The sequence below is a fragment of the Capricornis sumatraensis genome, chromosome 4, assembly GCF_032405125.1.
Source record: "Capricornis sumatraensis isolate serow.1 chromosome 4, serow.2, whole genome shotgun sequence".
Classification (NCBI taxonomy): Eukaryota; Metazoa; Chordata; class Mammalia; order Artiodactyla; family Bovidae; genus Capricornis; species Capricornis sumatraensis.
The window spans coordinates 51,169,592-51,192,011 of NC_091072.1; the positions used below are offsets into that span (position 1 = coordinate 51,169,592).

The 22,420-nt window shown below is 46.5% G+C and overlaps 1 protein-coding gene across 6 annotated transcripts; it reads right to left on the reverse strand.

Moving 5' to 3' along the window:
* Positions 1-250: 250 nt before the first annotated feature.
* Positions 251-20,617, reverse strand: CSRP2 (cysteine and glycine rich protein 2). 6 transcript variants are annotated; one of them, XM_068970863.1, is made up of 7 exons: positions 20,517-20,617; positions 19,836-19,974; positions 9,197-9,309; positions 6,376-6,544; positions 2,258-2,387; positions 1,514-1,607; positions 251-538 (listed from the first exon to the last, which is right to left on the reverse strand). In XM_068970863.1, exons 3-7 carry the CDS (start codon positions 9,306-9,308, stop codon positions 462-464), a joined length of 582 nt encoding a protein of 193 aa, XP_068826964.1. In that variant the 5' UTR covers position 9,309; positions 19,836-19,974; positions 20,517-20,617; the 3' UTR covers positions 251-461. The 6 variants fall into 6 exon arrangements, with proteins under 6 accessions (XP_068826964.1, XP_068826965.1, XP_068826963.1 ...); XM_068970864.1 differs by lacking the exon at positions 19,836-19,974 and adding an exon at positions 15,782-15,951 and having other exon boundaries at positions 20,517-20,565; XM_068970862.1 differs by lacking the exon at positions 19,836-19,974 and having other exon boundaries at positions 20,517-20,567.
* Between the last annotated feature and the right edge of the window lie 1,803 nt (positions 20,618-22,420).

The following is a 22,420-nucleotide window of genomic DNA, read 5'->3' on the forward strand; positions in this document are numbered from 1 at the left end:
GTGGGCCTGTTGCCTAGCAACCCTCACTTAGGGCACACTTGCCGCTCAGAGAGCCATCTTCTTCAACAGCTGTAATGCAGAGACTAACCTGGTGAGTCACCCACGTGATGGGGTAGGTAGATGCTCTTTAACCAATAAAAATGCAGGTGGGGACCCACTGGTTAGTTTTACGCTAGCCAACATCACAGCACTCCTCCAAAAGGTTTACTGAAAGACACTGAATACCCAAATCAAGCTGAAGTTTTATTTAAAATGTAAAAGAAATAGTTCTTGAAATACTGATGAATAAAGTGAAAAGATGTAGTGCTCTCTTCCTACTAGTCAGCCAGGCTATCCAAGTACAAGGCAACATACAGTACTTCCGTACTGTAGAATTTCACAGTAGTTGAGTGTTAGATTATCTATGCCTAGATTATGTAGAGACTCGGTGTGTGATCTTTCTCGGTTCTGGGTTTGCACCTCTACTGAGCATGAACAAGGGCCCCCGCTCCTTGGCCGTAGCCAAATCCCTTGGGCCCAAAGTTCTTCGCGTAGCATCCTGCAAAAAGAAAAGGGGAGAATTAGTGCAAGTCCATTAAGCTCTGCTAGTGTGACATGACTGAAGCGACTTAGCAGCAGCAGCACTGCTTAAGACCCATGTATCAACAAACCTCTGTAATAGAAACCTGCTACGTATGCCTTACAGTAACTACCTTAAAGCTGCAAATTTAAGTCTTGAGTGTTCTAGTTCCCTAGGTTTAGCTCATGGTCTCAACTGACTTGCAAGTTGGGACCAGACTAGTTATGTATGTGTCTATTACCTTCATATATTCATATGTTTTGCTTAAAACATTTAAGTTGAAAGAAAACTGTTGCTTATGTAGAGGTGTTTTTAATGGCCGGGAACTTAACTTACTGTGTCCTCAAGAATGTTCTGTGGTTTTCTGTCATCTGTAAGCATCTCTGCTGCTGCTGCTAAGTCGCTTCAGTCGTGTCTGACTCTGTGCAACCCCAGAGACGGCAGCCCACCAGGCTCCCCGGTCCTGGGATTCTCCAGGCAAGAACACTGGAGTGGGTTGCCATTTCCTTCTCCAGTGCATGAAAGTGAAAGAAAGTGAAAGTGAAGTCGCTCAGTCGTATCCTACTCTGCGACCCTGTGGACTGTAGCCCAACAGGCTCCTCAGTCCATGGGATTCTCCAGGCAAGAATCCTGCAGTGGGTTGCCATTTCCTTCTCCAGGGGATATTCCCGACCCAAGGATCGAACCCAGGTCTCCCGCACTGGAGGCAGACGCTTTAACCTCTGAGCCACCAGGAAGCCCTACCAGGCTCCCCCATCCATGGGATTTCCCAGGCAAGAGTATTGGAGTGGTGTGCCATTGCCATCTCTAGATCTTTTCAAATACCCAGTGGCACTATCCCCCACCTTTTCCCCATTTTTAGAGTATTTTATCCCCCCTCCTGGTGACATTTCCTTCACTAATAGCCAGTACAGGATATTCATATGGACAGCAATAACTGAAGTTACATTATACCTTTACAATAGATTTCACCTTCTTTCTCAGTCAGAGTTGTTGACTCAAGACTCTTCCCACACTTAGCACATCGGAAACAGTTTTTGTGCCAGGGCTGGAAGAGAAGAATGAGTAAGTTTGGATGCTGGAAGATCAGCCCCACATGGGCTCCTGACTGCTGTGGGTGAGCCCCAACCAGGCTAAGCCCAGACCCTCCACATGCTCGGCTGCCTGCGGAGGCACTCAGTTCAAGCTTCATCCACAGCAGACACAGAGCAGGAGCTGTGCCACAGAAGGGCCATTTCCCGAAGAGCTGTCCGAAGGCTCGCCGCAGGCGCAGTGGACTCCCTTAAAGACCACCTCCCCTGTGGTTGAGAACACTGCAGCTTAAAGAGGAAACGTGCTCGAACAACTCTTCCAAACTGCTTAGCATCAGGTGCCCTGATACTTCCTTTCTTGGTTTTTTTTTCCCCTTTCACCACACTGAAAAACCTGTGGAGTCTAGGTTTGTTAAAAGTCTTGCTTTATTCGTTAACACCTTCATAAGTGCCCCCCCCATGAAAACAAGTTTCTGTTAAACATAGATGTGATCTGTCAAACAAGGGGATCACTTCAAAAAATTAATGATTCAGATGGAAATCTGATTAAGATAAAGTTTAGTTCAAGGCATTTATTTATAAGGCAGAGCGCCTGAGTGGGCCCTGAAGGGACCTGGGGGAGAGAGGGAGCAGAGAGCAGGCTTACTAACTCTAGACAGCACCTCACCTTTCCAGCTCCAATGATCTTCTCGGCAGCGTATACAGAATCCCCACATCTGGAACACTTCTCAGCACCTCCGTATTTCTGAGCGAATTTAGAAGTGTTTGGATTTGTTGTCGGCCTGTGAGGTTGAACACTGTGGAAGGGGGAAGAAAGGGGTAAGACTTCCCAAAAGGCTCTCAGAAGCCACAAGGCAGACACAACAGAACTCCGGGATGTAACTGCTCTCCTGTCCTTGGCTGGAGGCCTCCACAGGCCAGGACAGGGCAAAGAAGAAAGCAAGCTCAGGGGCTAGCCAGTTATTATCTTAATCTATTTATGGGCTCATTATTGTTACCACAAGTCAGACAAGGCTTAAGTATCTGTCCCTCTGAGTCTATCAACTCATCAGAATTCATGGAATCCTCAGCACTAAACACTTAAGCCACCTACCATAGCATGTATGTGCACCCCACATTCATATTATTAGTGTTCATATAACATTGGAATTAACAGCTAGCTTCTTCACAAAAAATAGAAAATATCAGTGGTAGTTTAAGCAGTCAAGTTTCTGCATATAGGCAGAATTATGAAAATTAAGTATGTTTTATGGATTATTTAATTCCCCAGTATACTGGGGGAAAGTATAAATAACTTACTTTCTTCATGGGAAAATATTTCAGAAAGTTGGCCTATTACTATGTGATCGGTGTATCTTTTACTTTTTCTCTGTATAGAGTGCTGTTTTTGTCACTATTTACAGGTCACTAGATAAAACCTTATTTTCCTTGTTCTGTAATTTTTTTCCACTCATTATATAGATGCACCTGCACATAGAACACCATTCTGGGCTCTGAACAGATTTAAAGGCTACTCTAAAACCTTACAAACAGGTTGAGCAGATAAGACAACAGTTAGCATTCAGCAAAGGGTAGCTAAGTGTCAGTTTTCCCACCTAGAAAAACAATCTTGTCCTAGTTATATTTTTACTAAGTAACTTACATATATGTTTTAAGTGAAATGTTTACTGAGAAATACTGCCTTTTCTTAAGACAATTTATTCAAACTTCACATGTATTAATATCTTCATCTCCAAGTTTCCTACATTTCCACCTACCTAAATTGTTTCATGCACAGAATTTCTTGAATCACGTTTGATGTGGCCACTGGAAATTTTATTCTAAGCAACAAATGCCAATTCACAGTACTAATTCACAGGATTGAATTGTCCGTAACTGGGCATATTTTTACAACTCCACAACCCACTGTATCTATATAGTCAGGCCTCTATCCACAAGTTGTGCATCCACAGATTGATCCAACTCAGAGTGAAAATACTCAAGAAAAAAATTCCAGGAAGTTCCAAAAAGTAAAACCTGAATTTACCACATACCAGCAAGAAAATGGCAACCCACTCCAGTGTTCTTGCCTGGAGAATCCCAGGGATGGAGGAGCCTGGTGGGCTGCTGTCTGTGGGGTTGCACAGAGTCGGACATGACTGAAGTGACTTAGCAGTAGCAGCAGCAACTATTTACATAGCACTTACACTGTAATAGGTCTTATAAGTCATCAAGAGGTGACTTAGAAGTACCTGGGAGGATATGTATAGGTGACATGCAAATACTACACCATTTTGTGTAAGATCTGAGCATTCTCGGGTTTTAGTATCCGTAAGGGTGCTGGAACCAATCCCCTGCAGATACCAAAGGACATCCCCACCTACTTTGTGATCTTTAAAAGCTATTCACAATATCCAACACTTGTAGTTACATGTTCTCCAAGAAAAATTTCCAGATCTGCTAGTCCTACTGAGAAGAATTTGATATGAACTATCTTCCACCTTCCTTCCAACAACCTCAGAAGGGAAAGTCACTTAGTCGTGTCCGACTCTTTGCAACCCCATGGACTGTGACCCACCTCTGTCCATGGGATTCTCCAGGCAAGAATACTGGACTGGGTTGCCATGCCCTTCTCTAGGGGATCTTCCTGACTCAGGGATCAAACCTGGGTCTCCCACATTGCAGGCAGTTTTTTGTTTTTTTTTTAACCCATCTGACTCACCAGGGAACTAACAACCTCAGAAGGTATGGTTAATTGTTACCTTGAATGTCAGATGAGGAAACATGGGCTTATGTGTTGAATAACCTGCTGAAGGGCCAGAGTATTAGTAAATTGGTGAGCCTGAACTAAAAAAATGCAGGTCTGCCCAATGAACTGGAGAAGGCAACGGCACCCCACTCCAGCACTCTTGCCTGGAAAACCCCGTGGATGGAGGAGCCTGGTGGGCCACAGTCCATGGGGTCGCTAAGAGTCGGACACCACTGAGCGACTTCACTTTCACTTTTCACTTTCATGCACTGGAGAAGGAAATGGCAACCCACTCCAGTGTTCTTGCCTGGAGAATCCCAGGGACGGGGGAGCCTGGTGGGCTGCTGTCTCTGGGGTCGCACAGAGTCGGACACTACTGAAGCGACTTAGCAGCAGCAGCCCAATGAACATGTCCCTGCCCCCCGAGTGCTGCCTCGTCAAGAAGTTCTCCCAGAGCTGTGTGTGCCCCACACCTGTTGCGCTGACCACGTGGGGGCCTTCCAGACCACAGGTGCTCCCAGAGTGCAGTCACTGAGAGAGGCTTCCAGAAAAGGAAGGTCCTGCAGGATGCGTGGCACAGGGCCAGGCTAACACAGGGAAGAGGGGAGGGCACAGATAACACAGGCCAGCTTGGAACATCGGCCAGTTACTGGAGGATGTGGGAAGAGCAGACACAGAGGAGGGGCCACTGGTCCTTGTGGCTTTACCACTGTGGCCACAGACACTGACTCACTTTGGGGTCATGGATGAGCTCTGTTTAGGGGGCAGCTGGACAGATCTGTGCTTGAAATAAAATCTTGGGGAGCAAGAGTGGATTTTAACAAGTTGGAAAAGAAGAGCAGAACAAGAACAGTGAATGTTAATGAAGTCAGGTAAGCTGGCCTTCCTTCAAGTGACGGCATGCAGCAGTGAATGAGTCAGTCCTGGTACAACTGACGCCCAGCAAGGCGCCATGGCTCAGAGAGGAGCAGAAACGAGAGAGGTGGGCTTCGATGCAGAAAGGAGCGCAGGTGTGGGGCCAAGAGGACAAATGTTCAGATCCTGGCTCTGCTACTTACCTGTGTGAACTGAGCCTTAGTGCCCTGCCTATAAAACAGGGACAAAGTACCTAAACTCAGAATTACTAAGAAGATTATACAGAATGAGCATAAATGTTCAGCAGACGTAATTTCAGGCATACCACAATGCCTTGTGCTTAAGATTATAAGCTTTGGAGTTACACTGTTCCAGGCTCTACAGTGAACTAGCAGTGTGACTTTAGGCAAATCACTTAATTCTGTCTTACTTTCTTCCTGAGTAAGATGGGAAGCCCTACTTTATAGGATTGTGAGAAGTATATGAGTTATATATTATTGCATAGTGTCCATTCTAGAGTAAGGGCACAATTAATGGCCTTGTCCAAGGGAAAGGCCATCTTACAAGATTATTATACCACTTTTGGCTTCTTCAGTATAAAAATGGATGTGAAAAATATGAAGTTCAATTGAAGGAATTATTGGGGCAACAATAGGAATAAGTTTCATGTGAAGAAATTAGTCTCAACATGAATCACTAAAATATAGCGGATTTATTAGCACTTGGCTTACTTGGGTACTGACACCTTTAACAGCAACTCATCTCATAGAATCAAACACAGGAAATAATTTCCAGTTTTAAGTAAGCTAAAGAAAAGTCATTTCTTGGTGAGGAAGCATTCTAGCATGGAGGGAGTGACTGAGGAATTGTCGCCGACTGCGTAACCCCACAGGAGAAACGCATCTCCTGATTGCGACACTATCTGACATCTGTGAAGTGCTGTGGAAGTGGCACTAGCTTTTGAGAATATCATGACTCCTTGATAGATGCTATAAACCAGGACTGGGAATCACTAGAATAATCAATAGAACTTTGCCAGGTCCCAAACTGTCCATTATTTCAAGCTTAAAGAACAGCAGTAAATCTGAGTCATTGTCTTTGATTATTTTAAGCTAAAAACCTGGAAACCCCCAGGTCCCACTGCTCATCAAGCCACAGGACTCACCACTGCTCCTCTCTGCTGGTCAAGAGTCCTGACTCACCTCTCGGGCTTGATGCCCAGCCTCTCGCCCCGGTCCATGTTGAGCGTGCCTGCGCCCTGGCCGTACCCGTAGCCTTTTGGCCCGTACTTCTTTCCGTAGCAGGATTTGCAGTAGATCTCTTCATCATGAATTGCCACTGTTGTACTATCTAAATTCTTCCTGCAAACCACTGAGGGGGAAAAAGTTAGACTTAAAAAATGTGCCAAAGATGCCTTTTTCCTTAGAACAGTGATAGCGCTGACACAGAACTTAGAAAAGGGAAAGGACAGGCTCTCATTCCTACTTCATCCTCTGCTTCCCAAAAGCCACCCAACGGCCTCTGGACTGCTCAGTTATCTGTGAGAGCGATCTGCCTTCCTCCACCTATATGATGGTTTGCATTAGAGATACATTAGAATGTTAACATCCTGAAGCCTCAAACTTCGTGGCAGGATCTGCCTCCCAGGCAAGAGGGAGAGAGGTTTCAGAGGTGACTGTGATGAGGTGCACAAAAGCACCAGAGCTAGCGCTTTGTGCCCAGGCCTTTGCTCCTAGCCCTCAACACTCAGTCTTCATCCCCTTCATCCAAGGATTGTTGAAGAACAAAAGGACAGGAGTGCCTTGGCGGGGGCGGGGGCTGCCTCTGCAGCTCCTCCTCCCCCCAAAGCACCTCCTGGGATGAAAACAGTTTTAAAATCCAGAATTTTCTAGTTTTCATCACTAGTCTGGAAGGGAAAAAAACAGTCTTCTCGCATCTCACCACCAGCTTCTCCAGCAGTGATAAGTAATGTCTGAAAATCGTCAAGTGGTTTCAAGTCTCCCTTCAGTCCCCAAAGGGGAACACATTCTTTCTTGATGGATTTCTTACCACAAGACATTTCCACGTATCCCACTTCATAAAACTGCCAAATGTCATCAGGTTTTATCCAGACATTATTTCACTTTCTAAAACTGCAATTAAGCTGGAGAAAAAAACAAACTGTGAGAAAGCTCACTGGTAGCACAACTGGGCAGCAGGAAAGCCCGCCCTGGTGCGATAGAGGAGGGGGTTCCCCCCCCCTTTAAAGGAGAGATGGAAAGAGGAGGGACAGAGAGGCAGGGAGACGTGACCAGCTGGCTGCTTCAGAGCAGAGCTGGATGGTGAAGTCTGTTTTCTTAGACTGAGGTCTCTGGTAGAACAGAATGACATCATCCTCTTTGAACCTTGATGCTGAGGCTCCAGTACTGACATACCTGTGTCTGCCTAAAGGTAGAGTGAACCTAAAATTGTACACTGCTGAAGAACAAACACCCTTCACAGAATACACAGAAAAAAACTGTTTAAACACGTATCTATGCACCAGAACAAGTTTAAATATATGAAATTTTTACTGCAGAACCACCCCCTCCCCCTAAGGCCTCATCTGCATTCTATGCAGCAAAATTTGAGGTCTACAAACTTCTCTAAATTATTTCTTTAAAAGGCTTTAGTCAGCAGAGGCAAATATTAGGAAAGAGTAATAAAAATGACCAGTAATGACCTTGACATTTAATAAACACTGGCTTGTTTATGGTGTAGACATCATGGCTTAACCTAGAGGAAACTGAGAACAGTTTTTCAAGTATCTGCATTTCCTCTTTGTTCTTACACTCTCTTGGTACAAAGCTGTGGAAAAATTAGATTCCTTTAAAAGAAATTAACTTCTAAGAGAAGAAATGGTTAAACCAAATCTGAGAAATGCTAGCTGCTATGGAGGCGTGCAGAGTAAACACTCATATGCTGTGTTTGTATTCTTTGTAGCTGCAACTCTGTCATCTGTCTTTGACCGCCTGCAAAGCAGCTGCTGCATAAAGAGGTCCAGATGCCTTCAGTGTTGGTGCCTAGAAGGAAAAGGATGACTAAAATTTGTGAGGGAAGCTCTTTCTGATTATTCCTTAGTGTAACTAATTTTTTTTAAAAAACATACAGAACTCCTAACAGTAGTTTTCACTGCACAGTACTCTAGAGACAGCAGATAAGCTGCATGGATGGGAGGGTTCCTCACGTGACAAACCCTTCATTAAAGAAAATGTCACGTGAATCAAGCTGATTAACGTCGAGCTTTCTGAAGCAGCTACTCTCCTGTTTTAAGACGGAAGACTTGGTGGTCCTCAGGAGGAGTCTGCAGCGTGCTGGGTGGGGGCTTCTCTCCTATCCTCTTTTTCTCCTTATCAGGTACTGCTCCTCCGTGGAACAGTCGGGGATGTTCTGTTTCATGGGCCACTTCCTGTCTCCATCAGACACTGCTCATTCTCCATGCAGAAACAACAGGAATTCCCCACAATCTCTATGGTATTCTCATTTCCTTAGTTCCTTTCCCTCAAATTTAGGACATCAATAACGAGAGAACTGTAAATATTCACTATCAGAGAAGTCAGGATCCGAGCTTCTAGACATGTGAATTTCAACAACCAACATGGTGAGAAACCGGCCAGCAGGTTTCAAAGAGGAGGAGCTCAGCCAGGACGAGAAAGCCAGAGCGCACGGGGATCGGAGCCAAGCCCCGGGGATGTGCCAGGGACTGTGCTGGGTGCCAAACCACAGACACCCGCGCGCTCTGGGTGCAGCAGGGGAGACAGACGTGACAACCGATAATGTGCATGGAGTTATCATGCACGAATGGAGGGAAGTGCTGTGGGGACGCAGGGCTGAGTATCTGGCTTGCTGTCCTTGCTGGGAGGCTGGGTGCATGCACTGTCTAGGAGGACAGACAGGCGGAAACCACTGGGACTGCTGGTGTCAGCTTTGTTAACAGAAGCAGCCTCTTCCCGAAGTAGGTGAATGGAAGCTCCCACACGCGAGTCTGAGCTCAGGGCGACTCACTGCACAGAAAGCAGCAGCGGTGGAAGCTCCGGCCGTCACACTGCACCTCCTCGGCGTGGTACACGGTCCTCCCACAGGCCCCGCACTTGTTGCCACCTCCCCAGACAGGCATCCTGTGGAAGAGAGCATCTTTAGGACAGGCCCCTACCCGGCGAGATGCCGCACAGGTTCCCTGGAGGGCTGTTTAGACCCAGGGGACAGCATTCATTTCTCTATAACCTGCCCTGACCACACCTTTCAAAGACGGGCGGGTCCGCCAACATAACCTCATCTTGCCTCCCAAATTACAGCTCTTTCGCTAGGAAACGGGGTTGTCACAAACAGGTTTTTTTCCTGCTACAGGACAAAGGACGAGGCAACAGTGCAGGCCGCCAGGCACAAAACAAACCGCCACCCGCATCCACAGGCTTTCAGAAAGCAGTGTAGGGAGCGGAAAGGCAGACGCCGCCACCAGCGCAGCCAGCTGCAATGAGCTGTTTGAAAACTCAGCTGAGGGGCAGAGCTTGTTGCTACATGTTTACTCACTGTTAACACTGCCACACTCTTAACCACTTAACATACACAAGCTATGACACACTTTCTAGGGAGGAAGCAAGTGCTGAGTGGCCCGGCAACATTAAGCTGTGTATGTTCAGTAAAGTTACAGGAGGTCACAGCGTAAATAGTTATCTGCCTAGCACAACTGCTCGGGTGGAGCCTGGCTGTAACCACAACAGACCTCCATCCAGATGCCGACCATATCAGCTGCTGTCCTCCGGTCCAGCCAACAGCTGGCTGTCCCTCTCTGATGGGCCTGGCCGTCCATACAAAATGTTGCCCAGTTCCCTTCCTAGTGAAGTGAATTGCTCGTTGAGTGTGTCAGAAAAACCTCTTAAGTAGTGTGGCCAGATGGGGCTTCCCAGGTGACTCAGTGGTAAAGAATCCACCTGCCAAAGCAAGAGGCTCCGGAGACCTGGGTTCGATCCCTGGGTCAGGAAGATCCCCTGGGGGAGGAAATGGTAACCCACTCCAGTATTCTTGCCTGGGCGGTCCCATGGACAGAGGAGCCTGGCAGTGTCACACACAGTCAGACACGACTGAGCAACTGAGCACGCACGCCGTGTGACTTGAGGTGGTAGAGAAGCGGGAAGCTGAAATCCTCAGCTATCTTGCTGTGATGTAGGGCAGCGTGTTCTCGTCTCTCTCTCAATGGGTTGGTCTACTTGGACCCAGTTTAAAATGCCTAGTTCTGAATGGCCAGCCTGCTTGAGTGCCTTTGCCAGTTACAGTTGTCCTGTAAAGACAGCATGTTATGTCAGCCCTGCAGTACCTACAACACAGTGTCTAAAAACACAGTATAAGAAGCCCTTCGGCTTCCACCGTCATTTCCAGACTTCCCTTCAGTCAGTGGCGTTTGCAGCCCTTGTCTGTTGCGTCCCCTTGGATGAGCGGCTGGCCTCTGTAGGAAGTATTCATAGCTGGCTAAGAAAGCTGGGACATCCTGACTAACTCAAATCTGGCTAGAAAAAGAAGAGACAGGGACAGCCTCTTAAGCAAAACGCTGAAGAATCTTCAGTCTTAAGATTAAAAAGGAGGGTGGAGAAAATTCCCATCCCACTTACCATCCTACACCATTTAGACCATCCAGAACGCGAGGCTTCCTGGACATTGAGATGAGGTCTTTCCACAAGAAAGCCTGACAGAATTAATCACCATGTTGGGCACCCTGCTGATACCCAGCCTTCTCTGGCCTCTCTTCTGGGAATACTTTCCCCAGATTCTCTCCAGGGAAGCAGCCATCTCTTTCTTGGCACATGTGCTTTAAGAGACTTACTAAGATGCAGTTTCCTGGAGACAGTCCACGGTGCTTGCTACCAATTCAAGACAGCATGCAGGTAAGCGTTTAGAAAGCTTTCCCCAGTTTTATGCCACAACGGTCAAGAGCATAACCAGTGGACTCATCTTGTCAGACAGAGGACAGTCAGACGGTCAGTCTCTATTTGGAAATTAAAGAGAACAGTCCTTTACCACAGATGGTTTGAGAAGCACTGGGTTAGAGGGGTTTGACTCTACCCTCCACTCCAGGGTTGGACATGCGACTCGTCATACCGGTCAGATCACTGCATCCCCTGTGGTGACTGGTTTAGGACCAGGCACAGGACCCCAGGCCAGTTCAATGGAAGTGAAACCTGGTCTTTGGTTTACAGTTAACTGGGCAAATGCAGGAAAGGCGTTGCTAGCAGCTGTCTGCAAGAAAACTTAAGAATGAAGCCAGTATGGAGGAAAACAGAGAAACTAGATGCTTTTCAGCTTCACCTCGTTGTCTCCCATGCTCTTCACTTATATGAGCCAATAAATTCCCTTTGGGAGATAAAGCCCCTGGTCCCAGAAATAAACATCAGCAGCAACAAAGAGACACACCAAGGCCTGACTGATGGGACCAGTTATCACTATACTATTGGTCTCAACTTGCAGAAAGCCTATTTCCCTTGTTCAGACAGGAAGAGATTAATTCCTGGGGTCCACGCATGTTACCAGGCTCCTGTGAAGGCATCGCATAGGATCGATACCCAGCACCAATGGGATGTATCTGCATAGGAGTTTAGTAGCTGCATAAACCTCTCATTCCCGTCCCTGCAGACGGGTGCTCCATTGTTTAAATGCACAGTGAAACCTGAGCCCGGCTGCAGAACTTGACACATAACTGGGCTCCAACAGCCTGCCCTGGCTTAAGCTCGGAGCTGAGTTAATGTAATGACCTCACCCCATGGCTCCAAAGTTACCTGCATTCTGGAATGCTCACAGATACAACAGACATCTGCTGGAAGTAACCTCATGATTCTGAGGAATCCAAACACCAAAGCCAGCCTTGTAGGTAATGATGCTGTAGTGACTTAAAATGGTATCCCAAACATCAACAGCCTGGCTGGCTTTTAAAATGCATTATCATCAAGGCCCTTCTCATCATATTTGAAAGTGTCATGGTACCGCCAACCTGTATCATATTTACTTCGGAGCAATCACCTGTCAGGAGCCAGACTTCTATCAAGACTAACACTGTTCTGGGTTTTCTTTGAATAGCATTTAAAAATACATCAAAACTAACTCATCAGTCTATGTTTCTCTCTACTGTAGAGCAACTCGGGACTTTTAAAAAAGGAAGAATATCCTCCCTTTTCTTATGCAATTCAGGGTTACTTAAATTCACTTCTTGTAAGTTAAGTCTGATTCCTACTGTACACACCATGCCAGTCAAATGTTAAGTAGTCATCTTGTGGGGAAATACCTATCCAATTGCTATTCAGCTTAGCATTTTAAGAACTTCTTCCTTTGGGGGTGGAGACCACAGTTCTGTCTTCCCCCCACATCTACCAGAGTATTTGGCTTATGTTAAAATACTTAATTTCTATTGTTTTAAAAGAATCCTTCCGTTTTCAATTTGTACACTTCCCGATTCGATGTTATGAAGACAGCGTAGCACTGCCCTACTTTTCTCCGTCACATTCTTGGATTCTCAGCACATTTTCCAAATCATTAGCTTTTTAAAAGTTGCACTCAGCTTAAAGGCTTTGCTCAGGTTTTCTGAATAACGCTCCCTGTGGGCCAGGCTAATAGGGCATCCTCAGAGAGATCCAGTTGGATTTATGTTTATTGGTTAAGCTGGAGAGTGGGTAGCTGGGTGTTTCTTAGTTTCATACGTCTGAAATATTTTGTAATGGGAGGAAAGGAGGGAAAAGAAGGAAGGGAGAGATGAAGGAAAACATTGATTTAGACAGACCTGAGTTAATTTCACTATTATAATGGTTGTGCAATCTTTGGCTTTCTTAGATGCAAAAGAAAGGGGGAAGGAAGGTAACCCTCTCTACCTCACAGAGATATTGTGAAGATAAAACACAAATACATAAATTTCTTGGCAGATATCCAGTAACTGGCAGCTTGAAGATGGGGGAGCATCTCACACTGTCCACCCTGCCAGCAGTCTTCCTAGAGGAAACCCCCTGACCAGCACCCACAGGACACAGCTCAGAGCAACAGCCAGTAAAGAAAAAAGTTACCTGATCAGTCCCTCAAAAACCTTCTTCTGGGACATTACAATGCACCACAAGTAAATGACAGTTGGCACTCGTGGGGACTACGAAATGAAGTTCGAGTTTACACCTTTCGGGTGTACCCTTCTGCACATTTGCTAAGTCTGGCAGAGGGAAACGGGACCATCTTTCATTCCTGTCACTCTTGGCACTGCTATGCATAGATTAAAACACACACATACACACCCAAAGCTTCATTTTCCTCCAAGCCCCTGGCTGCACTGCTCCACAGCAGCTGACATTAATCACAGCAGGCTGGATTTGCACTGAGCAGTCTGCATGCCTTTCCCTGATCCTGTGCATTAATTTACAGAATGGTAAGAAAACCCCCCGTTACACACACCTTCAAAAGAGGCCACACTTGGGCTAATTCAGGTTTTTCATCTTGTTCTTTGGTTCTCATTACCGGAAAGAGGTCCAGCGCTAGGATTTATCCACTGTGCTGGATGAAAAAAAACCTGATTTTCATCCAAACACCTATGTGCAGTTTCTCTTTGCTGCTTCTCACTAGTCTAAAGGCACCACACCCAGAATCCATAACACTTAGCCCAAGAAGAAACTTACTGTCTAAATCTGAGTCACCTTGTGGTAAAGTTAGCTCATTCTCTAGATAGCCAGTGGCCACAGGGATCATTCTCCCCACCTGTGCTGCGCTAACTGCTGTATTTTAGGATCTGAATGATGCAAACCCATGAATTTCAAGTCTCCATGTCACCACTTGCAATTTAAGTTAATTGCTCTGATGCCGAGTGAATTGTTCATAAACCTAGATTCTGAATGCTTCCAGAAGAGCTGCCATTTTACGACTACATGCAGGTCTTTGTTATTATACTAGAATCTTTGTTAGCATACTGTAATAACTTCCCAAGAGGAGAATCTACTATAAACCAGTTTCATTTTGAGCCACATCTAGACAGGGTCACTTGTTAAAGAATATGTAACTGTCCCCAATTACAGTGGTTTTTAAAGAGGCCAGAGTTTGAGAGCTGTAAATAATTGTGAATTAAGCTTCACAAGCATTCATCTATGAATGCCCATTCTAAAATTTTCTTCTTCGACCCAAACTACCTTCTATGTCCTTTATCTGAGTGAGACTGCATCTGAGTGACAGGCTCCGTGTTCCATTGGGCATCTTCTACCAAAGCCAGATGCTCACGCTAGCCTTCAGGAGAGCTCAGCCTCACGGTGAAGTAAGAAAATGGATTTTGGAGTCAACAGTCTCACTTCCCTCATATGCAAAATGAGGATAGCAGTGCCTTGAGTTGTTAAGAGAATCAGATGAGAAAATGTCCTTCTAGTCAGCATCTAATTATTGGTAGCCTTTACCATCGGTATTTAGCCATGTTCAGTCTTTGTTATCAATACTCATCTCCTACCCATCTCAGAGTCCATCCATTCCTTCATTATACCCCTAATCTCTCTCAAACATCAGGAAAGCTGACTTCCCTCCCTCATCCAGTTAACTCCTGACTTCATTTCTGAATCTCGAGTAATTCTTCCAGCACAGGAGCAGCTGATAAAGACTGGAACGCTGCACTGTTTATGCAGCTCTCCTGCAGACCTATTAACTCAGCATCCTAGAAGCCTTATCCTGGGTCGGGAGCGGAGCATAAAAGGGTAAAGGAAGAGTGTCAGTTTCTCAGGGAGTTCTACTTTGGTGGTAGACAAGTAACAGCAAAGTAATATAACCCAAAGCCCAGACGCATCCCTGATAGAGGGATGCCAGGATAGTTTCATCTTGTTCACTGATACGGGTTCCTGCAACTATGTCGAAAAAAGATTCCGGAGATCAGTCAAGGTTCTGAATTCAAGATGATTATTTAATGTCTGCCACAGAAATCGCAGGGCACATGCCGCCTCTACGTCATTCCTGGAGGAAGAGAAAGTGTGGGACTCAGAATCAGACACTTGTAAGCTTGAAAGTCGGTGATCAGCTCTGCTATCTTAACCAAGTTCCTGACCCCTGAGCCTCTATGTCTTCAGCTACAACTTGGAGATGGATGAGCAGTCTCTCATAGGATGACTGTTAAGGATTTAACGAGATATTAATAACATTCGTAAAGTTCCTGGCAGAGAGCCTGTGCTCCATAAACATGGGCCTCCTTTTCCTTCAGGAGCATCAGTGGGCCTGAAATATGGTTACCAAATGTTCCAGGGTTAAGTGACTTGCTCAGATCAGTGACCTCCAAAGATGCAAATCTAGGTTTAACCACTCATGTCTGACTCCAGAACCACAAGCTGTCCCCCAAACTCTAGTATCTGATTTAAGGGTGGAGAACATTCAGATCACTGGAGCATGAACTGTAACTTACACCCAGAAATGCCTTCCGTTCTGCCCAGTGTCTTCATCCAGCCAACTGGCAGTTAGTAAGTGTCCTCTCTGCTAATCTCACACCCAAACGGCTGCTCTCAACCAAAAAGTACTCTCCCACTCCTCTGTGCCCCCCAAGTCCATCCTCCTCCTGAGGGAAACCGCCCTTCTGTCTAACAAGCACTCCTATGTTCACCTCACGCTCACCATTCATTACTAACTCTGTATCTTGTTGCCACTCATGTCTTCAACCCGGAGGACAGCAAAATCCTTGACACAGATTTGGAGACTAGCTGCCAATCACACATTAGAATACACCCACGCTCTCAACTCGGTCACTCTGACCTCCGTCTGCCAGACCTCCATCTGTCCATAATCTGTGCAAACGACAAGATATTTAATTACTCAGACAATTTAATGTTTGCATGGTTTTTACATACAGTCAGACTGAGATCGATCTGCCAAGACTACTGTTTATTTGCCAAAAGATCTTAGGTTGGTTATCTGATCCGCTCATTTTCTCATTTTAAAAATGGGAGATACTGCTTATTTATATCATAAGGCAGTTTTGAGATTGGACGATATGTGTAAAGCACTTAGAGTAATGTCTGCCATGTGATAAGTAACAATAATTAGAAATAGTTATTTCTAACTATTCTAAGGGTTGGGGCTTCCCAGGTGGTAAAGAACCTGCCTGCCAGTGCAGAAGATGCAGGAAACACGGGTTCAGTCCTTGGGTGGGGAAGATTCCCTGGAGAAGGGAATGGCTGCCCACTCCAGTATTCTTGCCTGGAAAATTCCATGGACAGAGGAGTCTAGTGGGGTCACACACAGTTGGACGCGACTGAGTAAGAAGAATCAATGAAATGTAAAGCTTACTATACTTAAGTAGTTTACTTATTATATTAATTCTTGTAACAGCTGAGGATTATCATTATCCTCATTGTATGAGTGGGAAAGCTGAGGCTCATAACTGTGAAACCAAAACTTACCAATTCAACATAAAAATACCAATGAAATTCAAATAGACTGTATTCAGTTTATTTGACTGATGTTTCACTGAAAGTAAACCACTGCTAGCAACACAAAACAGTGGTGACTGACGTGGGCCTATCAGTACCAGTTCTTTTCTTTTTTTTTTTTTTTAATTTTTTTAGATTTATTATTTTTATTAAAAAAATTTTTATTGGGAGTATAATTGGTTTACAACGTTGTGTTACTTTCTGCTGTAGAACAAAGTGAATTAGTCATAGATGTATACATATAGACAGATCTGTCTCCTCCCCCTCCCACCTGCCTAGGTCCAGAGCGCCCAGCTGAGGCCCCTGTGCTATACAGCAGCTTCCCACTAGCTATCTGTTTGATACGTGGAAGTGCATATATGTCAATGCTACACTCTCAACAAGTTCTTTTTAAATTGGGTGTTTTCTGTCCTGCTGTGGGAGGGGTGAGGATTTGATTCTGTTTTTCTCTTCTGGAAAAGAAGCCATGATGAAACCTTACTGGGAAGACATCCGGCGGAAATGCGTTCAACGGTATGTGCCGTCTTCTTGCTAGTCAAGGACAATTAGTAGTAGTGTTGGCACAATGAGATGAGCAACAGAGGAACCTGATGTCCTTTGCGAATGGTTTACAATACACATTTTTTGGTTCTTCCTCTAAGACTTACATTAAAATGTTCAACAGTCAGAGCTTGCACCTGCCCCCTCCACAATCCACTCTGAGAAAACTCCCCTAAGTCAAGGTTCTTCACCTGAGGTCCACAGATTCCCTGAAATTCTAGGGATTGGTGAACTTAGTACCATGTACTTTATTTTATGTACTTAAAAAGTTTGAGAAGGGGTCCAGAGGCTTCACTAGACTGCCAGTTCCATGACACAAAAAAGTTGGGTAGTACCATCCTAAGTAATCGAGACCCCAGGTGCAGGGAACCCCATCCAAGAGAACACAAGGGATGCCAGGCAAAACCAGCCCAGGAAATGACACAGTTGAGGAAACCTGCAAAAGAGAAGAAAGCTGGCCTCCAAGCAAGGCCCAGGCAATACTGTCCAAGTCAGCACTCTCCCAGAGAAGGCTTTCACTGATAGCCATTTCCCCGTGTTCAAGTACAGAATGGTACAAGGAACAGCAAGCCTTCTGAGAACCCCTGCAAGGTAAGGGCTATTACACCCATTTTATAAGATGAAGTAACAGACCCAAGAGTAAACTAACTTGCCTAAGGTCATCAAAGCAGTAGGTGCTGAAGCTGGGATGCGCATTTGGGCCCAACCAGTCAGTCCTGCCCTTCTCACCGTGCTATGCCTCCCCTCCTGCAGTGGGCGTGCTCACCCCGCTCATCTGATTTACCTGATTTTTGACAGAGAAGAAAAATTAGAGGCCCAGATCTCCACATTCAGTGGCACTGAGGTTTCTCAAGCTCTTCATGTATTACTGCCAACCTTTACTCTATGCCATCACTCTTGCTGTTTTAGTGAAAATAAGAGTTTCCTCAAAATCCCAGTCAGTTGGTGGTTTCATCAGGACAGACCTCCAAAGGGTATGGCTTTCAGCTCAGTATTTGGCACATACCAGTATCAGTCAGTATTTGTGAATACATTTAGAGGAATCCATTAAAAATTTCAAGATAGAAACTGTAGCTCCAAGCTGCTAATACTTACATGGCTTGAGTCCAATTATATCTTTGTTCTCTATAATTGCAATCTTACTCAAACTTTCATTCATTCATTCAGCTAACCAGTACTGGTTCTGGTCCAACAGTGTTTAAGATATCCAAGCAAAGTTCTGTGAATTTCAAAGACTCATGAGATGCAGACCCTGTCTCTACCTAACTTCATTCTGCAAGAGAAAGTGAAGTCGCTCAGTCGTGTCCGACTCTTTGCGACCCCATGGACTGTAGCCTATCAGGCTCCTCCGTCCATGGGATTTTCCAGGCAAGAATGCTGGAGTAAAGGAAACTAGAATTCAGAGTAGAAAGAACCTTGAGAAATACTGGTAAAGTATCAGAGGCAATCAATTTTAGAGGGCAATGACCAATGAGATAGTGGGGGGAGACCACAGAGGACTTAGTAAAATTTGTTCTAGTTTGGTATGCAGTTTTTAAAGTATGTCTTAAATACATACAGTTTTAAAGTATGTCAGTCTGTTACCTTCTGAGATAGTCTGTGGAGTGTGTTTCTCTAAATACTCCACTTCTTACCTAATACTTTCTCAGTGAATTCTTTCTGAGGTGAGGCATCAGGAACCTGAGTTTCATTAAGTCCTGAGACTAGTAACTAAGGCCCTCCCACCCTGGTGGAGATGGAATTATGATGTTGACCACCCCCTCCCCACCCCACCCCAGCCTCGCCCCCAACTTCAGTAGATTAAGGCTTGGACTCTGTTGACCTCTGTCCCAATTCTATGCTGAATTCTCCTTTGCTCAAACCCCTATGAATATGCATGTGCCCTTAGCTCAAAACTTCCCCAGTTTTGCTGTTGGGGAGACACTTTTGCTGTTGGGGAGACACTGCTTTAGGAGAGTATTCTTCCTTGCTACAAGTAACAATAAACCTTTATTTCTCTCTCTCTGTCTCTCTCTCTCTCTCTCTCTCACACACACACACACAGAGTATGTGAAATTTACCCTTTTAGAATCTATTGCTCAGCTTCTCTCTCTCTCTCTCTCACACACACACACACACACACACACACACACACACACACACACATACACATACAGGGTATGTGAAATTTACCCTTTTAGAATCTATTGCCCAGCTTCTTTCTCTCTCTCTCACATACACAGAGTATGTGAATTTTACCCTTTTAGAATCTATTGCCCAGCTCTTTCCCGAAAATCTGAGTCAAATTATAGTCAACTCTGTGGCTGTTCTATTTGAATTCTTGGCATTTTTATAAGTAGAGCTTTAAAACAGGTTAATTAGAAAAGTTAAGAATTATAGAGGCCATTTTTACTCCCCGAGTTAAAAAATTACCCCAAATAAAAAGCATTTATAAAATGAAAATGAAAAACAAGTCTGGTCTCTGGACCGCGAATAAAGCAGCTTAAACATCTTGAGTAACCATTTAAACAGATACCGTTCTACAAAAGTCCAGGCTGGGAGGTGGGGGTGGGGCAGACGTGGGTGTCTCCTGACTCAGAAAAGCCCCCTCCCCCCTCCCCCCTGGGGGCTGCCTACGTGGAGTTTTGGAACCGCGGTTGTGATTTTCAGAACCTGTTGCAGAATTTACAACTAAGCATTCTTGCTTTCCCGGTTTGTACCTGAATTGTAGAAAGTTCCGGAAAAAGCTGGGACTGATCGATATGACGTTTCACTCCTGTTCCTTCAACATTTAAGGTTCGGCGCTCGGTGGGCAGAGGCCGCCGAACAACAGGGCTACAGGAGCTCTGTACTCTTCCTCTGCAACAGAGGAAGCATTCTGGGTTCAACCGGCTATGGGAGCCCCCTGCTCACCCCCCAGGGCTCCGAACCAGCCCCTGGGAAGGTCGCTCTCAGCGCACAGCACACTCGGGGCACAGGAGACCCCAGGACTCGGATTCCGCCCTCCCCTCCGCGGAGAGAGAATGCGCCACTGGAGGAGCGGGCCCAAGACTACTAAAAGGCGGATCAGCAGCCACGCGAAACTCTCGACCCTACCTCTCTCTCCCGGAAAAACCGGTATGGAGATAACGCACCATTATTTCTCTGCCCAGGGGACCCGGGATACGAGAGCAGGGCTCGGGCGGCCGCGGGGACCAGGGCAGGTGTGTGGAGGGGGATGGTGGGGATCGGGGCGCAGGAGTGAGGAGGATGAAGGGGGTACCAAATGGGAATCGCCATGGAAACATCAGAGGAGGTGGGAGGGGCGCCCGCAGGGCGGCCTGAGGATTCCGGGGGGCTGAGGGGGACCCCCACCCCCAAGATCGGCGGAACACCCCCATCGCCTTACTCCGGTTACTCACTCAAATCGGAAGGGGGACCACGCTGAGCGCTCGAGAACAGGTCACAGAAACGGCAGCGGGAGTCTGGCAACCCGGCGGGGAGCGCGGGTACCTTTTAAAGCCCCTGTGGGCGTGGCCTCTGTGCACCCTGCCCCCACCCCGGTGCGCCCCGCCCCGCCGCACCGGTACCTCTTAAAATAGAGTGGGTGTGGCCTATGTGTGCCCCGCCCCGCCGTGCCAGGCACCTTTTAAAACCCCGTGGGCGTAGTCTATGTGCGCCCCGCCCCCGCCCCGCCCCCGCCCCGCCGCGCCGAGCGGCCTCCAGGGTACAATGCTAGGACTTTAGGGAGTCTGGAGGGAGGGCTGCGCGCGGTGGGGCTCCGCGGTGAGGCCGGAGAGACAAAGGCAGAATCCCGCCTTTGCCTACTGCTTCCCGCGCGCCCAGCGTCCCCCGCCGTACTGGGACCGCTCCGGCCGGTTTCCTCTTCGCCCTAGCCGCTGAAGCCCGGGGTTTCCTGAGGCGCTCAGGAGTTGGGAAAAGGAGACCGCCTCGCCCTGACGCGAGGCCGGACGGCGGGACGGTCCCGTCGGGAAACAGCTCTTGCGACGTGCCCTTCCTACCGCGGGCGCCGATTCTCCTTCAGGACGGAGCACTCCAAGGTCGAGGAGTTTCCAGCAGTAGAAAATCAGCCAGATCGGGGGTTTCCACCACCCCCTCCCTTGCCTTATCCTTATAAGTAAACTCAAAGTGATCAACTTCCCCAGTGGACAAGTATCCTCTGGCCCGATTTCCAGCTTCTGGGAATTCGCGCAGCCTTCCTGTTCTTAAAGAGCAAAATTTCTCATCTAGACTAAATAAATGACGTTACAGAAAACGCCTCATTACCCAAGTGTTTTGCTTTTCTCACCTCTGGGGTACGGTTGCACACACTGCTGTGGGGGTTGGGCGGCAAACCCAGCCAGAAACCCCGGGCGCCAAAGGACCCTGCTGTGTCGGTGTCAGAAAACCCCAGGGATGGCAGTGACACCCGAAGCGACCTGATACCTGACCGTACAGTCTGCTTTATTGTTTCAGGTGGAAAGAAAAATAAACAATGGCGTCTCTACCTTGTTCAGAGTTCTAGGCCTGCTAGTGACCTCTGTGCCAGCAGCCATGATCCCTGAGAGTTGGTGTTTGGGAAAGTGGAGAACTCCAAGAGGCAGTGACCAAGGCTTTCCCTCAGGTCACAAATGCAATAGCCTCCTCTAGTGCAAAGCTTCTCCAGCTCCACACTGTAGATATTTGGGGTTGCATGATTCGTAGCTATGGGGGCTTGCTGCACATTGTAGAATGTCTCCACCGACATGCCAATAACACCCTTCCTTACACACTGTAATAATCAAAAAGTCCCCAGACAGTGGAAAATGCCCTCTTGGGAAGGGGGCAGAGGGCATTGTTTGAGAACACCACCCTGGTATATATCTGCATGTCAAAGTGCAGAAGTGGCTTATAGTATTGTTTTATTTTATATGCTGGGACCAATCCAGGATAAACCCATTAAAACAGCAGCGTTATTCTCTGTCCACCCAGTACTGTGCAAAAACACATAGTGGTGATTGACATCTCCTGATATTGTCTTGGGAGTCTGGAAGTATTCCTGCCTGCTGTGAGTGTTGCTAAATATGGTCAGCCCCTATTTTCATGACATCATCTAATGTAACAGTGACTTGACTCCTGGGGCCAACATGAAAAATCTGTTTTTCAGATTCTATATACCCTTTAGCTCTGCTGCTTACAGTATTTATTTTTTCTTGCGTTGGTTTATGTCGTGTTTCTAACTGAATGAAGCCATCAGTGAATTTTGATGCCACACTGGTTTTCAGTAAATTGTCCTTCCTCAGTTCTTTTGGGTTCTTTTTGTTACCTCTAGGCCTGAGCTGTTTGC

Coding starts and splice junctions, on each gene's coding strand:
- CSRP2 (XM_068970863.1), bottom strand. CDS start 9,308: ATGCCTGTCTGGGGAGGTGGCAACAAGTGCGGGGCCTGTGGGAGGACC. Junction 6,545..9,196: donor CCGCTGCTGCTTTCTGTGCA/GTGAGTCGCCCT, acceptor TTTCCCCCTCAG/TGGTTTGCAGGAAGAATTTA. Junction 1,608..2,257: donor AGATCATTGGAGCTGGAAAG/GTGAGGTGCTGT, acceptor CTTCTCTTCCAG/CCCTGGCACAAAAACTGTTT.